Source organism: Dermacentor variabilis, chromosome 2, assembly GCF_050947875.1.
Source record: "Dermacentor variabilis isolate Ectoservices chromosome 2, ASM5094787v1, whole genome shotgun sequence".
NCBI classification, from domain to species: Eukaryota; Metazoa; Arthropoda; class Arachnida; order Ixodida; family Ixodidae; genus Dermacentor; species Dermacentor variabilis.
The window spans coordinates 177,612,730-177,623,693 of NC_134569.1; the positions used below are offsets into that span (position 1 = coordinate 177,612,730).

The 10,964-nt window shown below is 46.6% G+C and overlaps 1 protein-coding gene across 1 annotated transcript in view; it reads left to right on the forward strand.

The window, feature by feature from the left end:
• LOC142572961 (uncharacterized) overlaps positions 1-9,664 on the forward strand; it is a 105,374-nt gene extending 95,710 nt beyond the window's left edge. Inside the window, exon 3 of the mRNA XM_075682440.1 lies at positions 7,770-9,664. Within this exon, the coding sequence (XP_075538555.1) occupies positions 7,770-8,307 (538 nt within the window). The 3' untranslated portion in view covers positions 8,308-9,664. The remainder of the gene's footprint in view (positions 1-7,769) is intronic.
• The last annotated feature ends 1,300 nt before the right edge of the window (positions 9,665-10,964 follow it).

Here is a 10,964-nt window from a genome sequence, read left to right on the forward strand (position 1 = left end):
ATAAATAAAAACGAACTTCCAAGATGGGCTGGGTGGGAATCGAACCAGGGTCTCCGGAGTGTGAGACGGAGACGTTACCACTGAGCCACGAGTTCGATGCTTCAAAGCGGTACAAAAGCGCCTCTAGTGAACGCGGTGTTGCCTTAGATACGAGCTGTTTCTAAGGCTCAGGCGTCTGTCGCTTGCTCAGGCGCACATTTCGTTGTCGCGCCGAACGCTGCGTTGCTCGACGCTCACCGCGTCCGATGCGGGGCGCGTAGTCGGGGCGCCGTAGCCCATTGTCTTACACCCCTTGGCGGGTCGACGGGAACGCTGTCGCGTTCCACTCTTGAAGGCGAAGCTTAAGCGTCCTCCAATTTTTTCGTTCTATTCGTGTTTTTAATAATGTAACTTGCTAGGCGCTATTCTTTGGAGACAGTAAAAGTATCCGAGTAAATGTTATTGCGGTGAATTATTGAATTGGAGGTCCCGGTGGTGCAAGAATGCCTAAAGACAGCCTCCTCAATCTGTCGTGCGTCCTCTCACCGCTTATGAATTAGACCACGCTTGATTGCCAAAGGAGTACGTTTACCTAGGTCAAATAATGACAGGGAACCCTGACCATTAGAAAGAAATTCATAGAAAAGTGGGTTGGAGCGCATACGGCAGACATTGTGAGCTTCTGTCTGGAAGCTTACCATTATCATTGAAAAGGAAGGTGTACAATCAGTGCATTTTACTGGGGCTGACATATGGGCCAGAAACTTGTAGACTGACGAAGAAGCTTGAGAACAAGTTAAGGACCGCGTAAAAAGCGTTGGAACGAAGAATGTTAGGTATAACGTTAAGAGACAGGTAGAGAGCGGTTTGGATCAGTGAGCAAACGGGTATAGCCGATATTCTAATTGACATTAGGAGCGAAAATAGAGCTGGGCAGGTAATTCATGTAATGCGCAGGTTAGATAACCGGTGGACGATTAGGGTTACATAGTGGGTGCCAAGAGAAGGGAAGCGCAGTCGAGGACGGCAGAGGACTAGGTGAGGGGATGAAATTAAGGAATTCGCGGGCGCTAGTTGGAATCGCTTGGCGCAGGGCAGGGGTAATGGAGATCACAGGTAGAGGCCTTCCTCCTACAGTGGACATAAGATAGGCTGATGATGATGATAGCCAAAAAAGAAAATTTGCTAGAAGTGTATTGCTAGCGCTATTAAATAGAAGGAACTAATTACTGTTGATCCCTTGTTTTCGTGGCTCTGCTAAAAAAAAGAATAAAAAACCATAAGTACGTTTCAAAAGTTACGAGCATCGAGAGATTTAGCTTTCTGTGACACGAGATACATTAGCCTGGTAAGCAGGAAATTTTGCCGGCCGCACATCTGTGTCTAGTACCGCTAATTACCGCGGAAGTTTTCTGTGATCGCATAGTAACATGGCAGCGCCGTCTCCACACGTTTCTATAGAAATTGCTACTCGTTCTCCGTAATGACTACAAGAAAAAAATGGTAAAATCAGCCATCTCTTAGTTGCATCTAGCGCTAAGGACAACGTGTTAGTGAAGTTTTTTTAACTATATTTTGACGATTCTGGGCCTCGAGAGACGGCACCAAGCTGGGAACGTGTTTTGATCCCCATGATCCCATTAAGTAAATGACGCCGCAGCATTAGCGTTGGTAGTTTGTTTACAACGCGGAAAGCTCTGAATACCGCGCTCTTAAATGTTGCGTCATTAATTTCATTCGACGCTCTAGCAAAGGACCCGGTGGCGGCATACTAAAACATTGATCTCTTGCAATGTCTGCCGCAGTTCCATGTATAGGTGGCGCTTGTGCAGAGAGTTCAACGCATCTCGTATCACGCACAGCTATATGTGTCTATGTGGCCGTACCAGACGCTAAATGAAGATAACGGTGAAAATAATTTACACGTATCATTTAGGCGTTAGGTAAAAAATAAACGTGTTGGCTACGGGTACAAGCCTTACAAAACTGTTGCTTTGTTCACGTCCAAGGACATGCGACTCTGCGCACAACTGAGCACGAAATAAAGCCATCAAGTTTCCAGGTACCACACCTGCGACCGCGCTACGTGACACATGTACGACACCGAGTTTCGAGTTGCGAATGCAACATTCAGCTGTCAGAAATTAATTCCATGTTGTTTGTGTTGAATCATGCGAACGACGCTTCATAGTTATTTGCTTTAGTGGTAGCATATTTTGACGCACATTGTTTTACGGTGACGCTCTAATGGGAATACTGAAGGCATTTTTTTATCGTAGCTTTTTTTGTGTTTTGTTATTTTTTTTTGGGGGGGGGAGGGGGTGTCCAAGGCGGGACGACGACGAAAGCCGAAGGCGGCGTGCCGCAGCGAGCTACGTATCAAATGTCAATCAAAACGAGAAACGCTACGTGCATTGGAACGCCCTAAGTGTTGCGTTATAACGCAATTTTCAAAATTATGCAGTAAAGGTTACCTTGCGTATACCTCACTCGAATAAACACCTTCTTTGATGTGGTATTTCTTAGCCAGAAATTCGTAACCTATATTTTCTTATGTCCCGTTTTATCGGCTCGCCGTTAGAGATCAGTGAGGAGTTTGCAAGGCCGCAGCAGGCAAATCTGATGGTGTGGTCCAGCAGCGCCGCCTAGGTGGTAGTCTTGAAGCGGCCTTGAGGCCAGGGGTCGGTGATGGATCGCCATGAATGCATTTTACTTGTTCAGGCCCTCCGCGTGCATCCACGAGCTCACCGCGGCGTTCTTCCTCCTCCCTTTCTCATCTTTCTATTACCTCTTTTGCGTACCCCAGAGTAGGGTAACCAATCAAGCGCATTTCTGGAAAACATCCCTGCCTTTTGTCTTTACGTCCTCCCCCTCTACGTCCTAGAGCAACTAGCAAACAGCACCCTACTAGTTGCTGCAGAGTGTGCGACAACTTGTACACACTATTTCGCTGCCTTTGACACGTCAATTCCTCAGATACGCAAACACTTGCGAAGATCTTCAAAGAGTGTATTTCGTTGTCCGTGGTTGGCAGTCGGACTTGGGTAACATGCGAAGCTAGAACTCGGCGACGTTGTAGGCAAGATATCGCAACATCATTGTCTATAGTTGTGTGCGTAGGCGAATAGTGGAGCACTCCGACACGTGCTGTCGCACGAGATCTTTGGTGTGCCTGAAGGTTTAAATACACAGTGGTGTTGCGCTTGGGAATGATGTACTTCCTCTTTTCTCGCCGCAGTTTCGCCCTGTGGCGTCTGCAGGAAGGGGCTCTGACACCTTTACAGTTGCAGATGTACTGGTTAACGGTTCTGCCGTCCATCCACGTCTGCAATTAAACAATCCGAAACACTGCCTGAATGTCCTGAATGCAAGAATATACACTTCGGAGAGCGTCATTCCTTTATTAAAGTGAATAGCTTTCTGAAGGTGTCCGGCTATTCATTTGCATTTAGAGTTATCGTTGATGGTATCTGCACATCCTATTTCTGCTATTTTACATGAGCTTGGGGATGGGTATATTACACGGCCACGTTATTTTTTTTTTTCATCCGCTTTTCGCGTAGCAGCAGCTCTCCTAGCATAGCATAGCATAGCATAGCATAGCAAGCACCATAGTACTTTCGCTCTTTTTGCTTCTGTTATGCTTACCCGCTCTGGACTATTACAATGCTCAAGATATTTTCCTTTAAGATGCAGCACGCAAACGCTCTATCCTGCAAAATTGCGACATTTGAAGTTGGCTGCAGGTGCGCGGACGTATTTAATTTCCTAAGAGAGACTATAATAGTAGTCTACTAGCAGCCTCAAGAGAAACGTTTGGAAAATGAATTTTTTTGTTGCTGAAAGCCCTGCCGCAGTCAGCAGTCGCCCTTTGTCTGAAGTTGGTCGCGTGAAAAGTTGCAACACAGGGCGAACGGATGGTTATTGGCCCCGTGTTGCAAGTGATCTTGGTGCTTGCGTCGCTAAACAACCTCGCAAATGAACCACACGGGCCAACTGAAATTGGGGCAAATGAGAGCTTAGTCGACCGAACAACCACGGGCACCTGATGTACGAGCCGTCGGATGCAGCCGCGCGGATTCCCCGAGAGTGCCGTTAAAGGGGCTCTTGCGTTTTGCGCCGGCGCCGGCCCGCCGGTGTCGTCTTCAGCGGTGAAAGCAGGTCTCCACTTTAGTTGGCAGCATTCGTTGCTGCCCTCTGTCGGCCAGCTGGAGAAACCTGTGTTTCTCCGCTCGACCAGAACGCGGCGATAGGGGTGCTGCAGCTGATCACTCCAAGGTGTGCGCGCGAGGAAACATTTCCTTCGGGCAAGCTCGCGAATGGTTCATTTTTTAAAGCGCAGAACCTTCTGTGCCTTGTTCGCCCGTTTTCATAGTTGTTGGTCGGTTGTCGGTAGTCGGACTGTCACTGCCGATGCAAAGGGCGCGTGCTTCTGTGCAACCGAGTGGCGGGGTGACCGTTCGTCGGCGAACGCATACTTCTTTGCCGCGCCGTTTCGACGGTGTGGGGGCCGCTGGAAAACACACACGTATAACCACGCGTTTATGCGTTATAGCAAGCTGTGCTGCCGCTGCAGAAGTGCCGGTCAATGGATGTGCTCGCTACGGAATTACGCAGTGAAACAACAAGCGTTACCTAGATACCTCTACGGCAGCCTGTATACGCGTTCGAGTGTCATGATGACTTTATTAAAGCGAGCAACTTTCTAGAAACGTTCGCCTCTTTTTGTCAGCAATTCGGCTTGTCACCGTTGACGGTTTCTGCACATTTAATATCCTAGCCTCTGTTCACAAAACCCTATGGTATACCAAAAGGGTTTAGTATTCTCTGTGGGTGTGTCTACACGTACACGAACAATGGTAAGTAACACGGAATATGAAAGTGGTAGGCGAAGTTGCTCGCTTGGTACGTTTCTTTTCGTTTGTTTTTTCTTGTTGCGTTTCGCATAGCTAACTGTTTATTGCTTATTATCACCGCTATATTGTTTTACTTTAACTCTGACGTGTGATAACACTCATAGGCGACTGTTCATATCGATATCAACATGGCTGCGTAGTCCTGGCGCAAGCGCCTTTGTTGCGCTGAAGAATCCCTATGTTTTCCTTATAACAATTATTATTCAATCGGCTTGCGAGCATTCGCGCACAACAACTGGCGGGCGACCAGCATTACGCACTGTGTTCAGCGCCGCGCTCCATCTATAAGGCTTCGAAATAATGTGCGTTGATTTGTATTCACGAGCAAAATGCCGTCATGTTACATTCGTCTTCTAACTTGGTCGAATGAGTCTGCAACTGTAAAAAATAGTAATGACGACCCGTGCATACATTTGGCCAGTGACAATCTTTCGCAGAACGTTGCGCGATCATTTTATATGCAGTTGCATTTCACCGATTGTGAGCGCATGAGCGTAAGTGCCCTGATTAATGCTTCTCTTGAAGCATTAATGAAAGAAAAGTGAAGTGTGTGAAGATTAAGAAAAGTGAAGTGTTGGGTGGCCCAGAGAAAGAGCAGCGCACCGTTCACGTAGCGATGGATATGCAATGTGACTGAACAAAGAGCATATATATATTCGGTAAACAATGGGTCTGCTAGAAGGAAATTTACTCTGCGCTAAAACTTTGACATCATAGTCGTCTGTTGAAGGCTTTCGAATGCGTAAGCCCGTGCCTAAAGCATCATGGTGGCTATCATGGATTCTAAACAACGCTGTACGAATTGCTAAGAGCGGTGCGCAGGTACTGGAAACGGGCGCAGCAGTGCTTCCCTCGGGTTAGTATTTGTGCAGCTTTTTCCGTAATTTAAGAAGGTAGCCTTCGTAACTGGGGAGCTCAAACCTTATGTGATATCACTTCTGTTGGGCTTTCCGGCGCTAAGTAAAAAAAAAAAAATCAGTTCGCTGTTTGTAACACGCCCAAACAGCATCGCATGGGTGTTTTCTGTCGTTATTTTCTGATTGCATTACAGCGACGCTCTATATGGCTAGGAACCCGGGATTTTATGGCTTTCGTCCCGTCGACAAAAAATCCAGTGGGCCGATCCCGGTGGCAGTGCAGGGGCAGAAACAATGGCTCATACCCCCGTAAGGCAGAGGCGTGAAGCGAACATACATCACAGTTTTCGTTTCAATAAGAAACGCACAAATGAAAAAAAAAATAAATAAATAAAAAAGAGCCGTCAAACCAGGTGATTGATGATGAGGCGCGCACACTTCGGTGTTGATCAAGCTACGTCGCCGCCAATCCTTCGCCGGTTTTCTTTGTCGGATACATTAACGTAGACACATCAAAACCGGAAACAAAGTAGTGGTTCGCCCAATTCGTGGATAATTTTGGCTTCGGTAGCTTCAACGATCCGATTCAACCAACTACTGTACATGGGTCATGCATCAGTTTAACATTAGCGGAAATCATTCTTATCAAAATGATCGGAAAACATCTTTGCGTATCACAGCGGCCACAAATGAGTTATATCAGTAATTTAAAGTTAGTGAATAAAATGAAGGTTTTGTAAACTGCATCGAAACGTGTGTTTGTGTCATATATAACTTTAAAGAGCAACGCGCTTAATTGGCGCACGTCAAGGAATGAATGCTTGACAAGTTGCCCTACATTAACATGAATGAATTGGCTGTTAATTTTTTTGAAATAAGTGGTTCAGTAGGTGATAACTAATATCTAACATTTGTAGGAGTTAAGCACAGTTTGTCGCATGTGATCAAAGGAATCACAACGCATGTTTCACTTTTCTAAATGTGCAATTTAAAAGCTGTAAGACTCGCTAACTACTTACATAAGGCTCAGGTAAATATATTATTCATAGTGGCATTCTTACCACTGAGTTTCTTTTGCATCTACTCAAATCTCAGTACCATAGCGTGTTTGCATTTCGGCACTATTAGAATGTGGTCGCTCCGTCGGGAGATAGAACGCATGGCTTTGTGCCGTTCAGTATAATTCACTGGATTACATATTTTGGTGAAATAAAAAAATCAACTGGCTTTTAGCATGTTCAACTAATAAGAATGTGGTGTTCACTACTGTGCACTTCGTCGCCCGGCGAATAGCCGATCTGCGATTCGGTTCTAAAACGCTTGGACCCAACCTCGCGTTTAGAAAACAGATATACATTTGATATGGCCTTCAATATTGCTAAAAGGAAAGAACATGACAGTGTGTTGTGCTGTTGCATTTTGGTGAGTCTAGTCGCTCGGCTTTCTGAAGCAGGCAGCCCTCTTTTCTACAGGCACTGGAGTATTTAGGTTCATGCAGGAAGGCAGTTCTCAAGGCGGAAAGATTGGGTTATGGACATGCGCAGCCTCCCACATATTTTTGTTATCAGGAGAAATAGAGTGTGCAAGTAAGTTTCTCGAACTAATTCTTAAAGTATACTTAGCACGTTTTGAAAAATTGTGGGAACAATGTTTGTGAACGCTATCGACGCTTTGCACTAAAGCGGTGGATCCTTGTATCGGTTCCTGGCATGGGCTCGGTGTTGTCAGCCTTTATTTTTAGGTGAGCGCCAAGTTAAATGTAGGGTACTTGTACTTGTAGCAACTTGTATATCTACTTGTAGCAAAATCTTCAATGATTTAGCTTTCATGATATAGTGCATAAATTAGCCCATATTCTTTTCCATAACCAAACAATTTTCTAATTACGAACACTCACCACAAGTGGCATATGTTCGTGCTCGAGAGGTTTCCAGCGAATGAACACTTAAGCGCACTGCATCATGACTTGTGACGGAAGGGTGATAAAGCCTCATGCGTGTGGTCTCTTTCCCTGCAGCACTCGCACGGAACGCCTGGACGGAATGGGCCGGAGAGGCGAGAGGCCGTCCTTCTTCTCCCACGACTCCTCGTCGGGAGACGCGTCCTGCTGGCGGCCGCCCGACAACGTCGACGAGTTGCGCCGCTGCTCGAGACCCGGGGCATCGTCTTCCTCTTCCTCCGGGGCCTACCACTTCGTGGACGAAATCACCGGAGAGCGAGCGCCCGGCAGAAAGAAGTCCCTGTCGGCGAGTGCCGGCACTGCGGGCTCTCGCCGAGGCAGTCGCGTGACTTTCGGCGCGGCCGCTGCCGCCGCCACGGTGCTACAAGTTCCCGTGGTGTGCGAACGACGGCCCAGTTCGCCCCGCTCGGCGCCGTCTTCTTCATCCCCACTGTCCACCTCGTCTCAGTCTCCTCCGCACGCGCGGTCGGGTTCGGTGAGCTTCGCCGAAGAGCCGAGCTCGGTGCGGGACGCGGCGAACGGGTACGACGCCGACGCGGACGACGAGGAGGACGCGGACTCCCCCAAGTACGGAACCAAGGAGGCGGCGAGGTAGCCGCGGTGAGGCGGCGGCGAAGGCAGGTCCCCGCCGTCGTGATTCCATTGACTGCCATTTGTTGCCGTGTTCAGTGCGATAATAAATCCCGATCACCAGACTCGATAGTAGAGGGTACGCTTAAGGCCAGTGATTTTGCTGGTGCGACTTTTACGGAGCTTTTATTCATGCCTGCTGTTGAATGCCGTGTGGAAATCATAAATTCTTAATTGTCAGCCGGCTGTGGTTACTTCTTCTAGCACTAGTGGGTATTGAAATAAACGTTTTGTGCAGAGGAGCCTATTATCGTATGTGGAGTTTTGCTATAAATGAGGAATGAAGGCGAAAAAAAGGCAGTTATTAAATTATTGCGTGTTTGATTTTCCCTTACTTCACTTCTGTACTTTCTTTCTTATTGAACTCTCTTGAGAAGTTGGCGACGTACAGGTGCTACTCGAGAAAACACGATTTCGCAACCAGAGAGCTATAGGTATTTCAGTTCCTTGCCAATCAGGTCCGCTCTTGACCAATTAGTGCACAGTATCCAGGTGCATTTCTCACAGCTCTCACTGAAAAGGTCTTGCGATTGCATTTCACAAATGTTAGTATTTTTGCAGCTGTTTGTTAGTCATAGTTCGTTAACTCGTTTGGTATAGATGACTTAAACTGAAAACATATACAATCCAACATGGCGGTGTGGCCGCACAGGCGCGTTCAAATCATGTCACCTCAGAGCGCCAACTTTAGCATCGAGACAACCTGCACCCGTCCGCATTATAACCCTTCCGCACCCGACGAGAGCAATTGGCGAGAAGTTACCATACCTACGAGCACCGGTAAAATCTGCGCTATCCTCTGGCCGTCTTCCCGGTATTTGTCGTGTTGGTGGTGATGGCACGAATGCTTTCAGGTGGTGGAAGCCTGGCGTTGTCGATAGGTGGCGCCGTCTTCGAAAGTACTGTTGTTACTGAAAAAAAGTGACTTGGCAAGTATTTTTCATACAAGATGGCACACTTTTCTTGAACTCATGCATTTGCTCGATGCATGCGCACTAATGCTCGTTTTATTCTTTCGCATAAAACTTTAGCTCCGGCTATAGAACAGCGCATCATAAATGATTTCGCATTAAAGGTACTATAGCGGATTTTACAGGTGTTGCGGAAATTTTGTAGAACAGCTGTCTGATGGGCGAAAGCGCAGTTACCACGTGTTCTTATATAAGGGTAACGACAAATGGGTCTCAACTGGAAAAAAGGGACGTTGTGTATGGTTCAAGACAACATTCATTTGGGCTAGATGGTGCATACTTGAATTACGAAGGAACAGCGCCAACAAAGACGATCACAAGTGGGGAGAACGACACAGGACAAGCACCAACCAGGATGGACACAGGATGGCACTTGTCCTGTGTCGTTCTCCCCACTTGTGATCGTCTTCGTTGGCGCTGTTCCTTCGTAACTGTGTATGGTATAGAACTACAGCAGAGTTCCGCTGGTTAGGTTAGGAATACACGAAGAACAAAGCGCCTGCTAGGTTTCCAAGGATGCACTTTTTACCCATAGTAAGGCTACATTGTGTGGGAACTATTCCAGCAGGTACTCATTATCATCGTAGTGTTTGATGGCACGTCTGGTGGATGCAAATGAAAACTTAGGCTGGCGTCTTAATTTCATCTTACCTTCATAACCGATGTTGAAAATGACACTTAGTGTACATCACACATGCGAAAGGGGCCGCAACGAAAAACTCGTAATAAGCGGTATTAGTTACCTGTCTTGCTCAAGGTGTCATTTATCAACAGTGGTCGAATAAGGGATGTCTCTACAGACAATGCTTTTGCACAAGCTCTTGGCTTCGCCATTTACTTTTTTCTTATGAAGATAGCTCGTCCTTAGAAACGCTGGCAGCAGAGACATCCATTGCTCGAAACCTGTTGATTACTTCCTCTCCATCTTCGTGCAAACCCCTGTCGTGTGAATTTCAAGGGGCCATTCATTCCTAGTTCTTTGAGACTGGTTCGCCACCAGTATGAAACGGATTGCATATAGAAAATCTAACAAGTCTGCATAAAAATTTCAGATCGCGCGACTTTCTAGGATTATATTTCAAGTAAGACAGCGTACATCAAGTATTACTGCTTGTTGCTCGGCTAGTTGCTTCATGCTTCGTGCAGTGGAAATGACGAACACACGAGAACGACCAAGCCGAAAAGAGGTTTCTTCGTTCCTGTTCGTTTCCTTACATGTTTTCGCGTTTTCTGCACTACAAGGAATATCACAAGATTCACTTCCTATTCATTTCTTCAATTCGGCATCTGATGACAACAATAGAAAACGCGCAATACAAATGCCCGATACACATTCCGAAGGCTCTTTTTTGAAGCGTACATGACACAGAAGTCCTTGTTAACAAACGTGAACATGGATTCCTACATTGAGCGATGTTGTATATATGCTGGGCACCTACGGTAGCTGCCCATCAGTCATGCGTCATCATTTTACAGGTGTGCGTCAACTACACTGTACCTGTCATAATGCATACTTGTGCCATCTCCTCAGAAACATATATTCTGGACCTTCGGGGTCTTTACCCGAGACCTTTGTAGATCTTTCCAGGCAAACGTGATTTATGCCTGACTAACACAAAACGGAACAATTTTTTTATTTGAGAGGCGAAAA